Source organism: Sitophilus oryzae, unplaced genomic scaffold, assembly GCF_002938485.1.
Source record: "Sitophilus oryzae breed Bouriz unplaced genomic scaffold, Soryzae_2.0 scaffold_573_pilon_pilon, whole genome shotgun sequence".
NCBI classification, from domain to species: domain Eukaryota; kingdom Metazoa; phylum Arthropoda; class Insecta; order Coleoptera; family Curculionidae; genus Sitophilus; species Sitophilus oryzae.
Window position 1 is genome coordinate 635298 of NW_022147166.1, and position 25666 is coordinate 660963.

At 35.9% G+C, this 25666-nt stretch overlaps 1 protein-coding gene across 1 annotated transcript; it reads right to left on the reverse strand.

Moving 5' to 3' along the window:
* Positions 1–11102: 11102 nt before the first annotated feature.
* LOC115887389 (stromelysin-1-like) lies at positions 11103–11531 on the reverse strand. The gene has a single exon (XM_030906803.1). It carries the CDS (start codon positions 11529–11531, stop codon positions 11103–11105), a length of 429 nt encoding a protein of 142 aa, XP_030762663.1.
* Between the last annotated feature and the right edge of the window lie 14135 nt (positions 11532–25666).

Sequence of the window (25666 nt, forward strand, 5' to 3'; positions counted from 1 at the left end):
AACTGTAATTTGGGCTCCATTGGTCTCTTTCATCGGTTTAAAGTTGTCTCAAAGGTAGAATTAAATAACGACTATGTCAAATATCCTAGTCATTATTTAATTGTACTCCCACGTCTTATACCTATTAACCACAGGTGTAAGAATATACCAAAAATGTATTATTAACTAATTATGCATTAACAATGGTGTTTATTAAAAAAACATAAAAACAAAAACAGTAGTAATTAAACTATTTATGATACGATTTATAAAACAGAGATTAAAGGAAAAAAGTCATTTAAATTGTCACGTAAAACAAACTGCCAGTTGTCTGTCATAGACTTCGGCAAACATCGGTTATTTTCGTGTAACTCTTTAAAAATATTTACACGTAACGGCCATATTGGGGTGTGGTCTTTCCTATACCATGTACCCTTATCCCAACAGAAAATATCACTTAAATGAAAAATACGCTATAATAATAATTTACTATGGAATAAAATTAATTTTAAGCTTGAACCATTAAAACTTATAGATGGAATAAAAAATAATAACTAAAATATGTTTTTCTATAAACACCCATACCATCACGCTATAGGCCCATGTACAATTTGCCGAAAAATAGGTTTATTACCATAAAAACACACAGAGACCTTAAAAATACGGACCTACCTGAGTTTACAGTTATTATCCACATACTCCGTTAAACAGGCACTTAACACACGAAAATCACTCTTCGATATCACACACTTTTAAGCCTCACTCAAACACACTCAAAAATACACACAGAAAATTTCGATTCCAAAAAAACCGTTAGAAGTTAGAAATGAACTAAAAAGCGACCAAATGTATACGACCGGCGATTAAATTGGTTTTCTATACACGGAAGTTACCGATAAGACCGCTAACACGCTTTACCACAAACAGAAATATGTATATTTATAGATACAGGGTGTTTAAAAAATACATGAAAACGATTAAAAATAGAGTAAGTGTTAAAAAGGGTGTTATCTGAATTTAGCCCAAAATTTCATCACCCTAACGCTGCACACGGCACCACACACCACTTTGCACACGTCACTACAGCTGTCAAGGTATAAAAAGGGAGACACGACGAGCCCAAATCAGTTCTCATCGAGACTTTGCAGGTGTCACATCGTAGTACCAGCAGCGGTTAACATAACCTCAAAAATGGAGAAATTTTATTGCATTAAAGATTCCATGAAAAAAGTTCCACGTTTCGGTCTTACCGGGCGTAAGATGGAATTCTAAATTAAATCAGTGCCCAGTGATGAAGACCCAATGAAGTGGGTGAAAGGGGCTGTAGAAGACATTTTGAAGAAAGGGACCGAGGGCATAGGCCCAAATGATCAGGTTGGATTCAATTTTTGTTCCAAAGATTTTGCAAGAAGCGATGGATGGATGAATTTTAAACCAGCCGGCGATGTAACTTTTGACGATGTGTGGAAAATGATATCGGGGATATATCAATCAAACAGCACTGGGTTAAATACCGAAACTTTCTGTCTCGGTGTTACAGCCGTGAAAATGCCAGCAGGAAAAGGTCGTGGTGGTAAATACAACACCTTCAATGAAGAGTGTGGAATGCGCAGGGGTGTCGTTGTGATAAACAACAAAGATAATTTGTGCCTTCCCCGAGCTTTGGTTGTGGCGATAGCCCACATCGATAAAGACCCTAATTATACTAAAATAAGAAAGGACACAGGAAAAACCCAAACGGAGAAGGCCAGGTTATTAATGGAAGCTGTAGGTGTTAATATTCCAGCAGAAGGAGCCGGAATTCCAGAATTACAGAAATTCCAACAGTATTTGGTAGACTACCAAATTATAGTGTACCAGTACGGGTCTAAAGGTCGAGATTTGGTTTTCAAAGACGAAGAAAAAAACAAGAAACTCCACCTACTGTACCATGAAGGGCACTATAACGTCATTACATCATTGACGGCGGCATTTTGTTGTCGTTATTATTGTGAAGAGTGTAACGTTCCTTACAATAGTAAAAATAGACATAGGTGTGGCGGTACATGTCCCGGCTGTCAACAATCTCCCTCCTGCCCAATAGACAATATGAAAATTAAATGCCATGACTGCCTTCGTTCGTTCAGAGGTCCAATATGTTTCGAAAACCATAAGAAACTTGGGTCGGTAGGGAAAGGTTCGGTATGTGCAAGTTTTAAGAAATGCCCAGAATGCCTATCTATAATAAAGGCTGATAGACCACATACCTGTGGCGAGAAGTTCTGTTCAGTTTGCAAAAAACACCAGCCACAGCCGCACCACTGTTACATGCAGCAAGATACAGAAAGTGTCCCAAAGTATGAACACGTTATTTATTTTTACGACCTGGAAACAAGTCAGGAAAAGAAGCTGGAAGACGGAACCATACTTCATGAACCTAATCTATGTTTGCGGTATATTTTGTGACAGGTGCAGTGTGTATTGACAAGAACAAATAGTGATTGTGTCAAAAAGTAAGTTAATAAAAAGAGAAGACATACCAGTATTATTAAGGGATATTTTAGTACTCAGGAAACAATTCAAGGATGTGGTGGTGCTAGCACATAACGGTGGAGGGTTTGACCATCAATTTATTCTAGATCATGTTCTCCAGCAAACAGACCTAACACCTGAACTTATCACCCGAGGTACCAAGTTAGTTCTCATGGTTGTAGGTAACGTCAAATTCCTGGATTCCCTCAATTATTTCCCTATGGCCCTTGCGAAACTACCTAAAGCGTTCGGTTTGACAGAGTTGAAGAAAGGATATTTTCCCCACTTATTCAATACCGTAGGACATCAAAAGTATGTAGGACCAATGCCCGCTATAGAGTATTACGACCCCGATAATATGAAGACTGAAGACAGGGAAAAGTTTATTAAATGGTACCAGGAACGTGTAGCTGAGAACTACATGTTCGATTTCGAGAAGGAGTTTGTTGAATATTGTGTATCTGATGTCGATATTCTCACGCAAGCTTCCCTGAAATTCAGAAAGTTAATGATAGACGAGGGGAACGTATGCCCGTTTACAGAAGCCTCAACATTACCCAGTGCTTGCAATAAGATTTTCCGTCGTAATTTCCTTCAGCCCGAAACCATAGGTATCATACCGAAAAACGGGTATAGGTTCTGCGACAATCAAAGCAAGATCGCTCTCCAATGGTTGTTGTGGGAGGAGAAGCAGAGAGACATTGAGATAATACACGCTGCAAAACAGCAGGAGAGTATTGTCGCGGGGTGTAAAGTCGATGGATATTGTAAGGAAACCAAGCAGGTGTTTGAGTTTCACGGGTGCTATTACCACAGATGACCAATATGTTACAAGTACGAGAGACAGGTACCGCTCAAAGACGACCCTACACAGTCATTGGATTCCCGGTACGAGAATACAATTGCGAAAACCCAGCATTTAACGGGGCAAGGTTACGAGGTGATTGAAATGTGGGAGTGTGATTTCCGACGTGATATGGACGATGAAATCAAGCAATATACCGAAGACCATCCTTTACTTGTCAACTTACCACTAAATCCGCGCGACGCTTTTTACGGGGGCCGCACGGAAAATATGAAGACTTACTACAAGTGCCAGGAGGGAGGACAAATCCGATGTTTCCTCACTTTACCCGTGGGTAAACAAGTATGGAAAGTACCCTATAGGACACCCGGAAGTCATCGTTGGTGAAAAGTGTAATAAACTTTAACTTGCTTTGGAAACAGATGGACTGATAGTGTGCAGAATTTTACCACCCCAACAGTTGATTCACCCCGTATTACCGGTAAAACTAAAAGATAAACTCATGTTCGTGTTGTGTTACACATGCGCAAAAAGTTGTTAAATGGGATAGAAGAAAGAAATAATGAAGTAGTACGTGGGTTATTGACGAAGTGGTGAAGGCGCTGAAAAAAGGTTATATAATAATAATAAAAAAAAAAAAAAAAAAATATGGAAATATATAAAAATTCCTAATAATCCGAGACGAAAGAAGGGGTCGGTTCAACGGGTGCGGCTATTAGTAAGTTTTCAAAAATCAAACAACAGAATCAAAGTCAAAGGCTGGCTTACTGTCTATCTCTATCTATCTATATCAGCCAATTTTCGTCCACTGCTGGACATAGGCCTCCTCCAGGTGTTTCCACTGTCCTCTGTCTTGTGCGGTGCTAATCCAGTTTCCCGCCACACGTTTGATGTCGTCCGTCCATCTGGTGGGTGGTCTTCCTCTGCTTCTCCTGTCTTCTCTGGGTCTCCATTCCACTGCTCTTTATCCATCGGTCCTTTAAAAGTGAGCCACATGTCCCCATCTCCACTTAGATTTTGTGATAAGTTCGATAATGTCGGCAACCTTTGTTCTGCTTCTTATTGTTATATTCGTCACTTTGTCTCTTCTAGTGATTCCCAGCATCGATCTTTCCATTGCTCTCTGTGCCACTTGAAGTTTAAGTTTATTGACTTCCCCTCGTCAGATTGGGAGTCTCCGCCCTGCACATCACCGGAGCACATTGGTTGAACACTCTTCCGTTTCAGACAGCAGTTTCCTTAGTGGGCGTTCTTAGTTTGCCAAAAGCTACCCATCCTAGCCCTATGCGTCGTGTGACTTCGCTTGTCTGGTTGTCTCTGCAAATCTGTATCTCGTGACCGAGATATTTATATTTGTGCGTTTGCTCTATTTCGTCTCCTTCGTCTGTCACCAGGTTTCCGCTGGCCACCAAGTTTGTCATGAACTGTGTTTTGTGGTAGTTAATATACAGTCCTACTCTTGCTGTCGCCTGCCTTAGTTCTTCCAGCATTTCCTGTGCCTCTCCTAAATTGTCGGTTGTTATAACTACGTCGTCGGCGAAACGAAGGTGGTGTAGGTATTCGCCGTCTATATTTATGCCCTTATTCTGCCAGTTCAGTTGTTTGAGTGCATGCTCCAACACCGCAGTGAAGAGTTTAGGGGATATAGTATCACCCTTGTTTTATTTCTATTGTGTATTTCTTAGTTAGTGCGTGAAGTTTTACGCATCCCGTGGCATTCCTGTATATGTTATGTAGAAGTTCCGTGTATCTGTGGTCTACTCGACATTCGTTGAGTGCATTTAGTATAGATGGTAATTCGACAGTGTCGAAGGCTTTTTTGAAGTCGATGAATATTAGGGCGAGCGGTTTTATTATATTCTAGCTGATTTCTGCCAAGGTCTTTATTGTTTGTAGATGGTCGTTTGTGCCATAGCCCTTTCGAAAGCCAGCTTGCTCACGGGGCTGGTATGCTTCAAGTTTGTTTCTGGTAGTGCGTTTTGTAATTATTTGAAGTGAAAAGTTTATAGGGCGCGGGAGAGTAATCATTGGTCTGTAATTTTCTAAGTTAGTTATATCGCCCTTCTTGTGGATAAGTATTGTAACCGCATTGTTCCATCTCTCGGGGACCATGCCTTTTTCGAGACATAAGTTCATCAGGGCAGTGATTTTTGGCACGATTTGTTCTCCACTTTCTTTCACCGCTTCAATCACTATCTGATCTTCGCCAGGGGATTTGCCTCCTTTCATTTCTTTGAGGGAATTTCTCACCTCTTCTGTTGTTATGTCTGGCATATCTTCCGAGCCTACGTTTATTATTCTCGGGTTCTTCCCCCCTGTTTGTCTCGCCTGTGTTGTGCTGTTGTTGGTATTTGTGGTTGGGCTTTTATATAGTTCTTTATAAAAGTTCTCCACTATGGTGAGGAGTCTTTTCCTGTCTGTAGTTTCCTCTCCTGTTCCATCCTTGAGCTTGAATATTTCCACTTTGCCCTCGGCCAGTTTCCTTCTCATGACTTTCATGCTCCGATTTTCCTCTATTGTTTGTTGGGTCATCTCCGTATTATATTTCCTTAAGTCTTTGCGTATTTCCTTTGAGATTGTTTTATTCAGCCGGCGTATCTCCTCCGAGTTTTCCAGATTTCCTCTAATCGATCTTCTTTGGCTCATGAGTTGTTTGGTTTCCTCAGTTAGTCTTTCGTCGTTTTGCTTTTGGGTGTTGCAATGCCGCTTCTGTGCTGCTAGAATGGCTTCTGTAATATTGTTGTTGAGGACGTTGATGTCGGTTTGTTGTACATGACGGAGAGCAGTGGAGATTGAGTCTTCAAAGGCTTTAGGGTTATCTGGAGGGGTCCATCTTGTTATCTTCCGTGGATGGACCATCTTTTTTCTTTCGTTTTTCAGGTTTATTCTGATCGTACTTCTTACCGCTCGGTGATCGCTTCCTATTCCAAACTTGTTTAGTACTGTGACGTCCGCGATATTTCGCTTGTTTTCTCGTTATTAGGGAAGTTCATTCTTGCTTTTGTTCTTCCGTCGGGGCTTATCCACGTCCATCTTCTTTGCGGTTTCTTCTTGAAGTAGGTATTCATTAGGTGTAAGTTGTGGTGGTGTAGGAAGTCTAATAGCATTTGTCCTCGCTCGTTTCTGCCTTCCGAGCCGAAATTTCCCATCGCTGTTCCTTCCGAAATATCCATTTGTCACTGACCCAAGCAAAGAAGTCCCCATTGCGAAGGTGTAGTGATGATTTTGTTTTGTTGTTTCATTCTTCGTATATGATCTTCTTCATCGCTGTGGTCGGATGTAGGGGCATATACTTGTATTATTTTCATATTGTAGTGTTTATTTAAAGACATTATAACGTAGGCTACGCGTTCTGATATGCTTTTTATACTGACTATGTTTTGTGTATGATTCTTATGGATGAGGAATCCAATGCCACCGTTGGAGTCTTCGGCGTTACCTCTATGGTATAAAGTGTGGCCAGATTTGAGAGTAAGTAGTTTCTCATCGCCTCGTCTCCTCACTTCGCACATCCCCACGACATCCCAGTTTATCTTGGTTAGTTCTTCTTCTAGTTCTGTTAGTTTTTCCGTTGAGTGCAGTGATCTTACGTTGTACGTTAGTAATCTGAAAGTTTTGGTGTTTGATTTATTTCTGTGGAATCTATAAGTCAATTTTGTCCCCCCAGAATCCGTGGGACTGACTGAAGTTTCAGTGCAAGATTCTGGACTTGTCCTACTTGCCTGGGGTAATACATTTTCATGGATTGACATTTCATTTGGAGGGGGTTTGGCGGTTTAAACGTCTCGCTTGCCATGCGTGTTGACGAGTTTTGTTTTCAGCCGCCCCTACATGGGAAAACAGACGCTGTTCGTAGCCGCCCATTCTGGGTCAGACGCTACTTTCACCATATCTGGCTACCCTCACTTAGTTTGGCCTGCAGGTCAATGCAGTTTACCGGGGTGTGGCAGCTTGGAGCCATAAGTGAGAGTTGGGTACCCTGGGAGGACCAGTTTCCTTCAGCCATCTCCTGTCTAAGACATTCGATGTGACCGCTGTTGGAGAAAGGTGCTACCTCTCCAGCGTAACCCCATACACCCCCATCATACTGTACAACACCCGAATCCAAAGATCAATACGTACGTGAATACCTGGAAAAGGAAGGCGTTACGCTAAACCCGGAAAAGGTTTCTGTAAATCCTGGTCTTAGGCAGCTTGGAAAAGCTGTCATCACATCGTTTTAGGGCAGAGGGAAAACCAGGGAAAGACGGCTATTGTGAATAAACTAGAAGTGTTGTTTTCCATGTTATCTAACCCTGCAACAGATGTCAATTCCATACAGCCTGTGAACGACGACACCCTGCTAGTAAACTGGGTATTCAAGGATGAAGCGTACGATGTTTTACCAACAGTAAATGTATGTTTGGCAGCCTACACAACAGCCCAGGCCCGGCTGAAATTATACAGCTACCTGGAAAAAGTCGGGGATAACGCTATTTACACAGACACAGATAGCGTTATTTACCTATCGAAGGCAGGAAAAGAAGAAGATATCCCACTTGGAAATTTCCTCGGTGAAATGACCGATGAGTTGGAGGGGTATGGTGAGGGCAGCTACATTGATGAGTTTGTATCGGGAGGACCTAAGAATTACGCGTATAAGGTATATTCTCCCCAACTGGGAGTAATTCCATAATGTGTGTGGTCTCTCCCTAAATCCATGCCTCAAACCATCAATTTGAAACCAACCAGTGAGTTTAAAGAAGAGCCTGAAGAAACTGTTGGCATGTAAAGCTCTACAGGTCAAGCGTCAACAAAACGGAAATTTGATTTGAGGTGAAGTGTTCATTACTGTTTGTTTTAAAAAAGTTAGACATTGAGAAAAACTGTATTTAGTTCATACTTTAGTTATAAATATGTTTAGTTTTGTATATATAGTGTTTTTGTAGTTATAATAATTTGTTATTAACACCTGGATCTATATTGGGAAAACCTATTTTATATTTGTATTTCAATTAATACTGCTGTATTTGTATGTTTACTATACAGTCTGTACTTATATAAAACTATATTAGATTCTGTTAAGTTCGAATTTGTTTTATCAAATAATAAATATGTAGGATTTAAATCTTATACAGACTATGTGAATTATGTTTTTATATTTTATTTGTACTAACAAATATTAGAGTTTCTTTTGTTATATTTTTATACAGGATGTGCGGGGAAATAATGTTACTTTTTAACGTATTTGTATGTTTACTATACAAACTGTACTCATACGTATATTAGATTTAGGTTCTTTAGTTAGACGTTGTAGATAAACATTATCATTTTATACTGTCACGTATATTTCTTATACATAGTGTATAGAAAATAATGTAACAGATAAACACGAATGTTATTAGGATAATTTCTGGCGCATCCGCCACAACAGCGAAATACTTTTATCTGTCTTAACAGTTCTCTAGAGAGAGAGAGACGGCACAGATAAACATTAACACTTATGTTATAAAGATACACTGTAATGTTTGTACTAATACGTTTTTATCAATAAAGAATTATTAAACAACCTTTTTTTCTCTTTTAGAGCATCCTACAACCATTTTATATACTGGGTGATTCAAATTTAGTACCTTTTCCCCTAACATAAATAATCATTTTTATATATATTTATTTTACACATTAAATTGAAAAATGATTTTTCTTTAAAATCTGAACTTGAAACACATTTAAATATTTTATAAAAATATTTAGAAAAAAAAAAAAAAACTAAATAAAAACAATTTTTCATTTCACTGTGTATTTATTTTTCCACATTTCTCTCATCTAGTAAATTATAAAAAAATAGGTAAACAATATTCAATAATCTTCCCAATCAATACTAATTCCTATCTTGAATTATCTCAGCACTTTCACTTCTTCTTCAAAAGCATAAGTAGTAAGATATTAATAGATTTAAATTTATTGAGTTAAAATGTTTATAATATAATCATATAATATATGAGCATTAATTACAGTACAAGAACATATTTCTAGTCTATGATAATTACAATTATTACTGTATGATTGTTCTAATTTCGGTACAGGTCCAGAAGTAAATTCCAAGTTCACTATACGGGGTGGATCAAGATTCATTTCGTTGTACGTGCACAGCAGAAATTCCTTTTTAATATGTCCTTTAACGAAAACCATATCGACACCTTCCAATTCCTCCTGTATTATGTCATACATCGCCTTATAGGGTAAATACCCTGAATTATAAGGGATTCCATGAACATTGTGAAATATATAATTTATCGTCTTCTTATGGTGTATCGGCAGATGGTTGTAACAAATCTTCGGTTTAAACGATAATTCCTTAACCTCAAATTCGGGGATGGAAAATCCTTGTACATCTATAACAACGAACTTCATCGTATCAATGTCTTGCAACAACTGACGCCTTTCTCTACCGACTCTACACTACACTAGGAGAAGTTTCGAGAGTATTAACACTTGTTTTTGAAAACTATATGCTTTTATGAAAAAATCCATTCCTTTTATAGCCAAAAATCCCCACAATTTTTCCCTTACAACCAATCAGTAAGCGCTAACCACCTCTCAGTATGCGTCAAAAACAATAACGCTCGATGTGCGCATATTTTTCCTCTGGGGAGTTAAACCAACGAGCGCTCCAATGAATTTTTACAATAAACAGAGACAAACGTATTGCAAAAACATTGTAGTTTTGTGTGTCTATCTGGTAAGTCAACCTTATGCTAAAAATTAAATTCGCAAAGGTTCTTTTAGGGTTTTAAACCGATTTATATGGGTAATTTTGTTTTTCTACTAAATAAAAACGAGAAATAATTTTAATTATATTTATTTAGGAAACATAATATAATTATATAAAAATAGACTTAGTACAATATTTTGAGTTATAATTTTATTTAACAATACTTTTAGTTTCTCTAATATACTAATATTCGGACAAGATATTCCAAAGAAATCCAAGCTAAGTTTACCGGTTACTTTTAAACTATTGGAAAATTCATCATAACCATAATAATGCCCATTATAAAGGAAATAAATTATGCCATCGGTGTACCGAAATACAGAGTCTATTTTATATAATTATATTTATTTAGGAAACATAATATATAATTATATAAAATAGACTTATACAATATTTCTCTTGAGTTATAATTTTATTTAACAATACTTTTAGTTTCTCTAATATACTAATATTCGGACAAGATATTCCAAAGAAATCCAAGCTAAGTTTAATGTGGTTACTTAAACTATTAAATTCATCATAACCATAATAATGCCCATTATAAAGGAAATAAATTATGCCATCGGTGTACCGAAATACAGAGTCTATTTTACTAGGCACTCCTGTAAATTGCTCAGTTATGAGAGCGGGTGCTTTTAGGTAAAACCGACAATCATCACTCGCCAAACATATTATTAAAAAACTAGCAATGTTTTACCATTGCTTGAAATTTGATTTTCAGACCCCTCGTAAGGCTGATGTATTCCTGCATAAAATTTATTATAATGCTCGCGTTTAAGCAACCTAAACGAGACGTATTCGAAAATATAAACCATACTTTCAATTGAATAATATTACCTCGTTTATCTGGTTTCTTTTTGATAAATAATTCATTGATATTATTTTCTTTTCAAAAAGGGTGCATGTAAAAAATGTTAACCAATCAGTTATTACAAGCGGTGTATCTTGAATTTCCCTAGTGTTTAAATTTAACATCCACACGTGCACTTATTATAAAAACAAGTAAAGTTTATTATTCACACCAGGTAAAACGAGGTGGAATCTTTCTACATCTTAGAATTTAAAATCAGTACTGGAACCGATGTAAATTGACCTCTGCGTGTTCGGTGTTGGGATAGTCGTCGTTGTCTTCGTGGTTGTCATAGGCATCGTTTTTGTTAAGTTCCCTTTTTGCTTGGTTCCTACCGTGGTTCTAGCTGCTGTCAATACCGGTTTAAACCGGCAATTTTGAATTGCCAATATATCATCTTGCGATAGTTTCGTTGTGTTTTCAAACACCAAAGACGGGTACATTATAGATTCGTAGTTTGCAGAATGCGCTATACCAAGGACGTGACCTATTTCATGTGTTAAAACTCTCAACAGACTTGTAGCGCCTTCCGGGACCGGTTCCTCATCCAAATACCAACTTAAACTTTTTTGTATGTGAACTTCCTCGGTCGTGGACATTAAATCGGGGAAATAGGCATGCCCTAGTATCATTCCTCCTGTTGGAAATGGGCACCAATCCCTATTATTAATTCTTTGGAACGTATGGTTTGCCTCCGTAAATGAAATCACTATATTTACAGAAATATTTTTTTTCGAGTACGGGTTAACATACTCAAACTGCAAATTGCTATTGACAGACCACATTTCGAAAGCCCGTCTCGTTATTCCTACATATTTTTGTCTATGTGGAAGATATGCGGTTGATGGAGGGTAAACTGTCCACTTTAGAATATTAGTATTCCATTTTCCTTGTTTGCTATTGTGAAGGGTATCCGATTGCATATAGCCTGAAACTCGCTTAAACCATCAGCCAATGATTCTAGGTTCTGGACGTCTGCTGATTCATTATTATGAAAATACCCGTGAAATCGTAAGAAAGTCTGGACATCTTCTTGTGTTAGCTCACCACCACTTGCAGAGTGGGTAAGCACCACTGTCACTATCGCTAAAATAACGAACATGTTGTTCAGACCAGACTAGACTGTCAACTGAATGTAAGTAGTTTGTTAACCACCATATATATGTTTAGGGTCTATATATCACTTCTAAACGTTCAAGCTCCCTTAAAATCTTGAAAATATCTTCTTTTTTTTCCTTTTCTGGGTTTGGTCCAGTACATATAGTCTATCAACCAGTTCATTAATGTCGTCGTATTCCAGAGGAGGAGAACTATTGTTTAAGAGTCGTTCGTTTGTGTAATCGTATTTAGGAGGAAAGCTTTCATCACTATCCCGTTCCGTAATAAGTTTTCTTCTGCATAAGTTTATGCTCTTCCTTGCTGGAGGAAATAGTTTAGAAATAATATTTACATATTTCCAGCTTTTGCTTGAAGTAATATGTCTATCGTGATTAAACTGCTGCCTATGTGCGTTTGTTAGTAACAGTATAAACTTATAATTCCCTAGATCTACCACAGAGTACTCAGCAGGTTGGGTTTGAGTAAGAAGATTCAATAGTCCACTCGTCAGTTCAAATTTTTCATCTTTAATAGCTAGATATCCATCATCTTGTACTTTAACTGGTTCGTTGCCAATAAACAGACGTTTGTTCACTCTCCTAATACCAAATACATTGTGGTGTGGTATATCCAAGAGTTTTAACCTACAGCGTTGTCGTTCCATGACCGATGACGTACTAATGATGCCTTTCATAAGAATATGTAGCTTTAAGTAACTAACGCAAATCTCAACGTAACGCAACACGAACGCAACGCTAATGCAACATGAACGCAACGCTAACGCAACACGAACGCAACGCCAACGCAACAAGAACACAACGCTAACGCAACTCTAACGCAACGCCAACGCAACGCTAACGCAACACTAACACAGACCTGATTGCAACAGACCTGATTGCAACAGACCTGATTGAAACAGACCTGATTGAACGGACCTGATTGAAACAGACCTGATTGCAACAGACCTGATTGAAACAGACCTGATTGAAACAGACCTGATTGAAACAGACCCGATTGGAACAGACCTGATTGAAACAGACCTGATTGAAACAGACCCGATTGTAACAGACCTGATTGAAACAGACCCGATTGTAACAGATCGGGTTCGAAATGCCTAAAATATTAACAAAAGATGAGCGAGAAGTTCAGAGAAAGATTATAAATGCTGCTAGACATATACGAAAAAAACATCTAGCCTTGAAATTAGAACGTGATGAGGGAGATGAAACTCTAAATAGAATATTGGGACCTATAACTATACCCTTAAATAAACTCAAGTAGACAGAACAATAAAGAACAAGGAAAGAGGAAATTGTAAAGATGGAAAAGGTAACACCACCATCATCGATAAAGAAACAGCCTAAACCTGAACGCAGTTCTCAAAAGTATGTTGAATTCCAACCGACTGAAATGATTGCGGAGAAGTCTGGAAACAGTGATAATGATGATGACATAATGTTTTATGGAAGTGCCAATCACTACAAGCATTTAAAGATGCTAACGAAGATCTTCAAAAATCAATTTAGAACAAACTGAAGTGTACAAGAGCTATTTGGATCAGTATCCAAAAATAGCACATGAATTTATCGATAAGTACTTTATAGATTCCGATGAAATAGATCATACATATGGTTTACAACATAATGCACCAACTGAAACCTGGAAAATGGGGACGGAAAAAGTGGATTTTCTTCAAAATGGTGATATACGAGTAGGTGATTCTATTTACAAAGGAAATCGTGGTTTATATGAATTGTTATTTCTAAAGAAACCAATGCACTTTACTGAAAACGATAGAGTTCAATTTCAGAAAATATTGAAGCAAACCAACGTTCACAAAAGAGATTTTAGTCCATTGGGACAATTGAGAGGTAGTAAATCTGTGAAATATAGGAATTTCGTTAAACCATTGATTACAGCTGCATCTTCGGCTTCGCTTGAAGGCTCAAGACTTAGGCATTCATCAACCAGCAATATAGCACAGAAAATCCCTAAAACCAGATCGCAAACTAAATCTGGATCCGCACTACTTGAGTATAATGAAAGTTCCAAAGAATATATTTATTATGATGACGTCAACGAGATGGTGGATAGATTAAGTAAACTGGATGCCTCTCAAACAGCATAGGGGTAAACGGAAGTTCATACGAAATAAATTTAGTACCTTGAAGAATTGTTAGAACTTGGTGTAGTTGAAACCTATAAAGTTAAAGTGTTATACTTTCAGATATTTGAGTATTATTATTTTCAACCATGAACAAGTTCGGATGGTCTTTATCTTCCAAGCGAAGGTTAGTACACCTTCAACCTGAATTTTCCCACACACCTGAAGGAGATTATGATTTAAATCGAAAAATAACTAATGTTGAAGACCCTACAGAAGAGAACGATGTATCGACTAAACGATATATTGATGAGCCAGTAGGAAAAAGTCCATGAAGAGATAAAAAATTTCAAGCTCGTTTGAGGGAAACAATAAACGCATTTAACAGTGTTCTTGCCGAAAGATTAGAAGCGTTAGAGATAGACTTACAGGAGACGTTTTCAAAAATTTCAACACGTCTAATGGATATGGATAAGAAATTTGGAACTTTAGAGGATGAGATAGTCAAGAAACTGCATATATATCTTGATATGCTGGAAAGTGCGATAAAGAATTATACAGATACGGTGATTGAAAAATCCAATTAGGCTAAACGTCTAGAACTGGATAGTATCAATTCTAAACTATCAAACATTGAGCATGACATACAGAACATTGATACGAATATAGCAGCACAATATCAGAGAGCGCTTGATTCGTTTAAGACAACAACAAACCAGAAAATAGACGATTTATCAAACGATTTGGGTGATGTAAAAGGTGTCCTTGAAGATTTATTATTAAGTAAAAAAAAAATTTTAACCAAAAATAAAATATAAATGTTAATATGATATATCTATTTCGTTGGGGACAAAGCGATGGGTTCTAGAGAACAAGTCGTTAGGGAACTTCATAAACCCGCTCGTATTAAATTCAAAAAACGAAGATTTATTCAGTATGGTTTAGACGATACTTTTGCCACCGATCTTGCTCAATTAGATCAATATTCTCGAGAGAAATAAGGGCTATTATAAATAATCTTCCGGAGTTGTGATTGATTGTTTTTTCCAAATATTCATGGACAAAACCTGTAAAATCAAAATATGCACCAGACATTACTAAGGCCATGGAAATCATATTGAAATCTTCAAACAGAATTCCTAAAAAGTTTGTGTCGGATAATGGCAAAAAGAGTATTACAAACAGTCAAGTTTCAAATCTATGAAAAAATACAAGATCCAACACTACAGTACTTTTAGCCCTTTGCTTCCTCTAGCTGAACGTAATTCAATCTGGTTGGCGTGAAAATAATTGTTTGTGATCGTTTACGTTGAATGTGAAACCATAAACATTGAATTAAACAAAGTTACAGAAGACTATAACGATACGAAACACAGAACCATTGGAATGAAACCGGAGAATGTGGATAGTAATAGTGAGAAGAAACTACTAGATGACGTTTATAGTCATATTAAGGTATGGAAATCGTGGACTTAAAGTTACATGCCCGTTAAATCTCAAAACAGAAACATCTTTTGAAAAAGCATATGGGTACGCCGCCAAATTGGACCACTGAGCTTTCCAAAGTATCAAAGTAAAAAAATTAAGCAGACCCCCTGTACCTTTTGGAAGATTATCAAGGTAACCCCATCAGCGGTGGATTTCCGCCGAAGAAGAATTACAAAGAAAACCAAAACAACCCTTGGAAATCTATCATCTTTGCAGGAGCAAGTGTTGAAAAAAGAAAGGAAATAAAATTCTAGTCAAGTGGTTGGGATTCGACAAATCACATAATAGTTGTATTGATAAAAGTAAAGATATTGTCTAAACCTCTTCAGTATTCAAAAATGCATTCATTGTAAGAGTGTAATTTCAATCGTTTAAGTCATCAACATGAAACCAGTGTTGTGAATTAGAACCTGGAATTGGAAGCTTTGTTAGTGTGCTTTCAAAAATGAATTTAAATCTTATAGTATAACCTCTGAATCACATTCGAATAATATTATCCTATATTGATGCTTCAGTAAAGTTATTATGGCCGTACGTTTACTTCAGTAACATATATCGATTCATACTTCCATCAAATTCAATATGGAATTATTTTGTTCATACATATTAGGCTTCAAGAAAACGAAAGAAGTATAAGTTAAACGTTTTAATTCTCTGGAGTGTGAACGCATGGAAATAAAAATCTGGATGAAGTATTCAACGAGTTTAAACAAGTTCCCAGCGCATTTAAAATCGCGCTTTCCAGGAAGCGAGATAGCGGCTGGTCATCGTTACGTAAGATTTTTAGAATTGAATATAAATATTTTTTTTTTTTTGTTTTAACAAATAAATTAGTTTGATGGTGGTGGTAGGGGAAGGAAATAAACGTATACGATCGATTAGTAATCGTCAAGACACCGGTTTGTGCGTATGTCGAGACGGAAGCGCTAGACATAACCTCAAATTCATCATCATGTTCCTCACCAGATTATTTCGACTATCTAAACAGTATGGTTTTACGAAGTAATATGGAAATCAAGGAAGAACGCAGATTGTTGGCTGAAACGTGTTATCCCACGAAGAACTTTGATATTGCTGCTGGAATAAGTATCGCGAGAGGTTTGATACCATATTAAAATTAAACAAATTTATTCAACCTACCCAATGAACTAATGATAATCTCTTTTGATTGTGATACGATTGCTTCGAGTTTTTGAACATTACATCATCATTTATTTTGGTACCTGACAATGAGAAAATGGAGAAACTGTTCAAGCCCTCATCTGGAAAATTTGACCATGCTAGCAAGCAAATTCCTGGGAAAGTGGATAATTACAGTGATGTGTTTGGATGTACCGTTTTGTTTCACTATGGAAGATATTCGATTAATTTTAAATCAAAGGTTTATTGTTAATTATAGGTTAGAGTTACTTGTAAAATTAGACTTAAGACCATTTTACGATAATCTTTTACATTATATTAGAGCTTGTAATAAGTCTCTTGGTAAGAAAAATTGTTTTGAAGAAAATTAAAAAATATTGTTATTTAAATGTTTGTGAATTATCATATTATATGTTGGAATTTCTAGAAATTAATCCAAATAAAATTCAAAAATGATTTTCAACTCATATGTGTATTTACCGCTTGTGAATAAATGTATAGAAATAATAATTTAACGCTTTATTCTTAGTATTATTTAAACACTTGAAGAGTAAATATGTGTAAAAGGAGAAAGATGTCTACCGAAGATATAAATTTTTTACTAGAGAAACATTTAGCTAATTTAAGGTAACAATTAAAAAGAACCTATAAAATTTTACGAAGAAACAGTATATGTTTTCGAAACTTCTAGAATTGAAGATCTCCCATAAACATACTAAATGATTTGTTTGGATGACTCGCCCTACGCATATAATACGTAATAATTTTTTAACAAATCAAAGTTTATTGCTAATTATAGGTTAGAGTTACTTGTAAAAATAACACCTTGTAACTGTTGTGAATAATGCATAAAATAATAATTTAAATGTTTTACCTTTTAGTATTATAAATTTTAACAAAAAAAAAAAAAAAAAAAAAAAAATTTAATTTTTAAGTAAAATATACAAGTAGAGGAGTTAAAAGCACTGTCTGTAGAATTTCTAGCAGAGCATATTAGCCCCTAAGTACGCTTTTAAATATACATGGTCTGACTTCCCACGTGAATAAAAACAATTTATTTGCAAAACGCAATTGCCATGTTTTATCCACTACAACAGACCTGATCAAGTGACTCATATTGTTGGTCCTCCCCCTTCTCAAGCAAGATGCCGAGATTGTTTATATTCTCTCCGTCAACATAGCTAAACAGTCATTCAGCATCCAGACATGGCGGCGTTAAGTTCAGCTTCTATTATATTTGCCGTTATATTGCAAAATACACATTCATAACAAAACCGAAAGACAAGCTGCATGCTTAAAAAACAAATGATAAATACAACGAAGTGTGGCAAATGGCCAGAAGCTTGGCAGAGATTGAAATATAGCAATAACGGATCGGTGGAAGTTTTCAAACCATTATCAAAAATAGTTATAGATCATCAGGAATAAGACGAAACATAAAATATAAAAATAATATTTCAAAATCAAACTTTTCTAAATAGAAGTGTTGTGGAGATCAATCTGATTGGCAGACGCTACCCATCAATTTTAACGATAGTTCAACTATGAAAAATCAGACGTTTAAAAAGGATAAGGAAGAACCTACAGTGATCGCTATATAGTTCTATTTTTGGCATTTATGACGTGCTTATATCATTCACATAATAAGTATTTAGTACATGCGCCAATATCAAAAGTAAATGTATTGCATATACTTTAAATAAATATTAAAAATTTGTATTTTGAATAAAAATAAAAAAAAAAAAAATATAAATATACATATTTCTGTTTGTGGTAAAGCGTGTTAGCGGTCTTATCGGTAACTTCCGTGTATAGAAAACCAATTTAATCGCCGGTCGTATACATTTGGTCGCTTTTTAGTTCATTTCTAACTTCTAACGGTTTTGGAATCAAGAAATATTCTGTGTATTTTGAGTGTGTTTAGTGAAAAGGGCTTAAAAGTGTGTGATATCGAAGAGTGATTTTCGTGTGTTAAGTGCCTGTTTAACGGAGTATGTGGATGCAATAACTGTAATCTCAGGTAGGTCCGTATTTTTAAGGTCTCTGTGTGTTTTTATGGTAATAAACCTATTTTTTCGGCAAATTTGTACATGGGCCTATAGAGTGATGGTATATGGGGTGTTTACTGAGTGAAAAAACATATATTTTAGTTATTATTTTTATTCCATCTATAAGTTTTAATGGTTCAAGCTTAAATTAATTTTATTCCATAGTAAATTATTATTATAGCGTATTTTTCTATTTTAAGTGATATTTTTTCTGTTGGGATAAGGGTACATGGTATAGGAAAGACCACACCCCAATATGGCTGTTGTGTAAATATTATTTTAAAGTTACACGAAAATAACCGATGTTTGCCGAAGTCGATGACAGATGACCAGCGGTTGTTTACTCCGGATTTAAATGAAAACTTCTTTCCTTTAATCTCTCTATTTTTTATAGGAAATCGTATCATAAATAGTTTAATTACTACTGTTTTGTTTTATGTTTTTTAATAAACACCACGTTAATGGCTAATTAGTTATCAATACATTTTCCTGCATATTCTTACACCTGTGGTTAATAGGTATAAGGCGCGGGAGTACAATTAAATAAAGGCTAGGATATTTGACATAGTCGTTATTTAATTGTACCTACGGTCTATACCTTTGAGACAGCTTTAAACCGATGAAGACCAATGGAGCCCAAATTACAGTTACCTTCTTTGAGCTACCCGATAGGTGGCGCTTGGTAGTTCCGGAGCTAGGCGCTAGATGGCGGTCGGCGACTACGTACAGCGTTGCCGGATGTATAATGAAATGCGACGTTGCCAAATCTAAAAATCAGAAGATTTAGGGAAATTACATATAACCCATGTTATAAGATTTACATAGGGTGGGCCGCTATGGACGAAAAAATTCCCTAAATTTAGGGAGAAAATGGGGGTTGACCTTGGGCTCAAGTGGCCCCATACCTACTCACAAGTTTATTCTTGTCTTGCATTAAAATATAATATTATGGTAATAGAGTACCAGCCCTGAAAATATTTGCACTTATTTAAAACCCACCCTGTATAGAAAATAGATTAAAAAGAGTAAATTAAACACCCCTAGTTACCCTTCTAAAAGGTAACACTTCTTTGACTGAAGTACGTGTTGAAAATACTCTTGTTAGCACCTATACAGGGTGTCCGGAAATTATTGCAACAAAATTTGGTCAAAGATACTTGAAAAAAAATAGGTGACCCGTATTTTTTATTTTTGGCCAGTGGCTCCCTTTTCGGATTTACAGCCCCCTGAATTTTGCCCCTAAAAAGAGTTTTTTTTTAATATGTCAGGGTCCTATTGGACGAAAATCACTAAATTTGGTATACGTTGATTTACCATAAAATTACATTTTTTGATGCTATTAACTTTTTTTTATTTTCATCAGTGGCGTCCTTACGGTGGTTAAACTAAATATTATTGAAGAAAAAAATTGTACGCCACTGTTTTTTTTAAATATAAATTATCTACTTTTAAATTTATTTGGAACAAATTTGATTTCCTGACTATTTTTGGTACCACGCACCGTTTTCGCGTAAAAAAATAAAAACCATTTTCATACATGACCAAATCGCTAAAATTTAATGTAAATTTTCATAGCAAAATTTAAAAAACGGCAATATTGGTTTTTGGACATTTTGGTTCGCACTTAGGTAAAAAAAAACAAGATTTTGGAAAATAAAAAATTATTTTAAACTCAAGTTTGCCGTTTTAAAAATTTTGCCGTTGAAATTTACGGTAAAATTTTAGCGATTTAGTTTTGTATGAAAATGATTTTCATTTTTTTACGCGAAAGCGGTGCGTGGTATCAAAAAAAGTCAAGAGATCAAATTTGTTCCAAATTTAATGTAGATTTAAAAATAATTTATATTTAAACAGTGGCGTACCATTTATTTCTCAATAATTTTTAGTTTAACTACCGTATCAAAAAATGTCATTTTATGGTAAAGCACCGTGTACCATGTTTAGTGATTTTTGTCCAACAGGGCCCTGAGATATTAAAAAAAAACTATTTTTAGGGGCTGTAAATCCGAAAAGGTGGGCCACTCGCCAAAAATAAAAAATACGGGTCACCTATTTTTTTGTCAAGAATCTATGACCAAATTTTGTAAATAAATACAGGGTGAGTCTTAAATAAGTGCAAATATTTTCAGGGCTGATAGATCTCGATAAAAGGAACATATTTTCTCTTTACCGTTTTTTCAAATAAATCCAAAATAACCGAGTTGTTTTACTTTGAAAATTTGCAAAAAATGACTTTTTGTTAAAATTTTGAGAACCACTAGATTTTCTTTCTTTTAAATTTAATCTACTAGCTATGTTGCCATATTATCAAGAAATTATGTTTTTTAAATAAAAACTAAAAAAAAATCCATTTTTTTGCGAAAAAAACCTCATAATCGTAATACTACCTCTAAAAATAGTTGCACTTTTTTACTTTTAGACTCACCCTGTATAATATACAGGGTGAGTCAATATTTTGAAAACAAAAAATGTAGAAAGAAAAATTAATATCAATCTACAGAGTGGTCCGAACTGTATTCCGGAAACTTCGGCAGTATATTCTGCAGATAAAAATAAGCAAAAAAGTTCGTATACATGTATGTCCTAAAATGCTTAGTTTCAGAGATACAAAGTGTAGGAGTTTTATTTTTATTGCAATTTTGTCGTAATAATTTCTGAAGTAACGTCAATATTTGGATGAATATTGCTATCTGGGAGTTTTTTGACATGACAAATTTGATTTTGATGTCAATATGACTCTTACTTGTAGAGGGCGCCCTATACATATTTTTTAACTGGTTTGAAGACTAGTAACTTTTTGTCCGTACCTGTATAAAACTACTGAGTAAAAAAGTATACATTTACGATATTTTTTACGTAAAAAAGGTCTCCTTGTAAAAATCGCTACTTGTAATGGTTCTCGAGATATTTGGAATGTAAATTACCAATATCCTATCATCATTGATATTAATTAAACATGTTGACTAAATAGTTTCTAGACTGAAATCATAAATTTGAAATGTTTTTGTGCCAAAAGTTCAATAGAAACTGTTTTATCATCATTTTTTCGAAGAATCTAAAATGTTCACAAGTTTATCAAATTTCAGTCAAATAACTAGCTACTCAACATGTTTATTTTTTGTCAATAATGACATATATTGACTATTTCCATTCTAAATATCTTGGGAACGGTTGCTCGTAGCAATTTTATTTTCGTAGCAATTTTTAGAGACATTTATTACGTAGAAAATCACAGAAATATATATTTTTTCACTCAGTAGTTTTATACAGGTACGGACGAAAAGTTATTAGCCTTCAAAACAGTTAAAACACATGTAGGTGGCGCCCCTTTCAAACAGGAGTCATATTGACATCAAAATTAAATTTCTCATCACAAAACACTTCCAGATACCAATTTTTATCCAAATATTGACGTTACTTTAGAAATTATTCTGTATTCTTCAAAAATAAAACTTCTACACACTGTATCTCCGAAACTAAGTATTTTAAGACATACATTTACACGAACTTTTTTATTTATTTTTATTTGCAGAATATGCTGTCAAAGTTTCAGGAATGCATTTCGGAACACCCTGTATATGAATATGTTGGGACAATTAAAAAGAAAATATTAGTAAGTTATGTTTTACAAGCTTGTAACTCATATGGGAGTGGGCCAACTCCTCCCACTCGCTGAAAGGAATAAAAAAAAAGTGCCATCAAATTTATAGTTGGTCTAGAAGATCGAGAGCGAGAGCTTTTATAGCCGGCCGGGCGCCGAAGGGGAGAAAGAACGCCAGAAAAAACAATTCACAATTTGATCGGACTCCACACGAACGAACATTAATTGTCAACAGAACAGACGGCGGACGGGCCGAGCGGACTTGTCCGTCCGATAATGCGTCGTGGCAATCACACCCCAAGCGCCAGTCACTCTCGCACGCTTCAAAATTGAAAAAGCGCGAGAGTCACGACGGCCAATAAAGCCGACACATCGCCAGTCGGCCTCGGTATGCGCTCGCCGCGTTTATCACGATAGCGTTAAGGTCAAGCGCCGGCCCCTTTGATACACTTTGAATCATATCCCTATCCCCAAAAGATTAAATAGAACGGCTGCGACCAATGGCGCCTCCCTTCCTAAAGGCCATATACAATGCGACAACCTTTAACGTCAGCTTGCTTACATTATCGTTTCGAATTTTTCCAGCTAGAAATACCTCACTTCGAGCTTTTGTCAACTCATAACCAATTCCATACCTATAGAGTGTAGCGTTTTTTAAACACTGCGAACGACAGCTTTTCATCGGGGAGCAGTCGTGGATAAGGTATTTCACTAGAAAATTAATCAATAGTAATAAACAAAAGATATATAGATATTGGGCGCCAGGCATGTACAGAGAAAGGAAACACAGTTGTATAATACTTAAAACTAATGACTATATTTATTCGTGATGAATTCTGATGGTAAATTGCATTGTACAATTAATATAATTATTATAGTGGTTACTTGTTGAGTAAAACTATATATGTAAATAATATTAAATATGTTCTACGAAAAGACTATGAAAAAATACAATGCGTGTAACGTTATAGAAAATATAAGAAAAGTAGCATTACTTTATTTAAATTGTTAAATTTTATGCGGTGTTAAATCTGATGTGTTGCAACCTGTAGATCTAGAATCTATGTCTCGTTATTCATCTGTTAACATAGCGCAATAATAATATCTATAGAAAGTAATACTATTACAAGGCGTAATATAATGAAACCTAAAATATAAATCACATTGTAACTACTGCATCGACATAAATGTTCTTAATAATCTAACCACTAAATATAGTCTGTACGATATTATTTTAAATGTACGTTACTGTTTAAGACTGAAAATATAGAAAATCTAAAACATAAAAACTAGAACGTAAATCTACACTTAGCTGTTCTTTATGTAATCTTGCTTCAAACAGTAGCAGCGTGAGGTGGTCTCGCATCTCTGTACTCAGCCATCCAACACAACCAAAGGGGCCAGCCTGAGACACCATAAATTGGTACAGCCGTAACTAACTAGCTTACAGCTGGGAACGAAGCAGCATGGGACTCAAGCTACATCCACGCTGTGGCACTTATATGTAAGAAAAAATCGTTCTTACTGGGGACACTCGTCCACAGGACATCCGTACATAAGATAATGTCCGTACCTTGGAAATAGTCCGTACCTTGGACACAGTCCGTACCTTGGACCCTAAAAATATGAAACTCTTGTTTAAAACCAAACAAGGTCTAATAAACAAAATAAACCTACCTCGAAATACTTCCGAGGGCTCAATAAATAATAAACAACATGTCCTTTCTTCCATGTGACATTCTGGAGGACAAAAGAAAGGGACGCCAACGTGTCAACAAAACACAAATACAAGTTGGGACATCCGTAACTCTACCCTAAAAATATTCAATAATAATATCGAATCTAAAAGGATAATATCTCATCTTTACCTGTTGCTTTGAAATAGCAGCCGATTCAGATTATACAGCAAGATTTAAATAATCACCATTTCTAAAAGCTGGGATAAAGCAGAGCGTCAAAACAAAGTGAGGTTAAGCACGGAGAGTTGACAGAAGCGATGTTGACAGCGCGCCTTCACAGAATAGTAACAGGGGTTGTGTCGAACGATCACAGGGTTGGCGAACAGGGAACGTAAAATTACGCGTCAAATAATCTATCCGGCCTGAACGAGAGGGAATCCGGTGATGAGGGCCAGACATCATATATTATATATAAAAGAAACATGTAACGAACTAAAAACGTTACACTGCCCTCCTCCGAAAAAGAAAAGAAATGGACCTGTAAGGTACACTTTCTTCTTCACAAATCTGGGGATGGTAAAAAAAATCAAAAGAAAATGATTTCGTGAATTTCAGAATAGACGAAACCCATTTGAAAATTGATCAGGTTCTCAAAAAGGAAGCGGCAAACCAAAATAAAAACGAAAAGTACCAGTAAAGAATATATGATGCCGGAGATCATAAAAACTAAAGGTGTAATATTACTAAAGTTGCTGGTCACTGGATACGCCGTAAAGTACAGAGATACTCGAGTCATTGTTCTGCTAAAATAAAATAATACGGAGGTACATCAGCTATTATGGTATGCAAGATAAAAAAATACTGCTATAGTTAGGTGTTATAAAACGATATAGGTGTAAATTATCGATAACTCAGGCTAGACAAGTGCAGACTAAAAATTAATAACGCTATGTTCTAAAGCAACGCGACTCAACAATAATTAAAGAGAACGTCGATCCATTCATGGTATCGATACGTCTCGGTTTACAACCTTGGTGATAGTTTCTGAAACCAACATTCTAGTTCATGTCAGATCAACTACGCCAGAGAAGGAACACTACACTACTAGAGCAGCTAGAGGTATACGACGGCCGGTACCCTAAAACCAAAAAAAAACAAACAAATTTACTGTGCCAATACAAACCTTCTCTCAGACGGAATGAACAATACTAACAACGCCAGACAAGGAATTATATTGAACTAGAGCAGTTAAAGGTTAACGGTCGGTACTACAAGACCAAGACAACCAGACAAATATACTGTTCCAGCTCAAACCTTCTCTCAAACGGAATGTATCATACTAACAACGTCAGACAATGAATTGCAGACTAGAGCAACAGAGACTGAAGAAGGCTAACCGAGCCTAAACACCTCAACAAAATTTGCACTAGCTCTACCCTTCTCTCCAACGCAGTGACTGATCCAACAACAACAAAACCAGAGATAATCACCAAGAGACAGAACTGCAAAGAAAGATCAAAATGAAATGAATATGGAAAAATAATACCCTACATCTGTCAGCATGAGGGGGATGCACTGTAGTGTACATCAACTAAAAATGGGATAAATA

Excerpts from the sequence above, each read along its gene's own strand:
- LOC115887389 (XM_030906803.1), bottom strand. The coding sequence starts at position 11,531 with ATGATACTAGGGCATGCCTATTTCCCCGATTTAATGTCCACGACCGAG.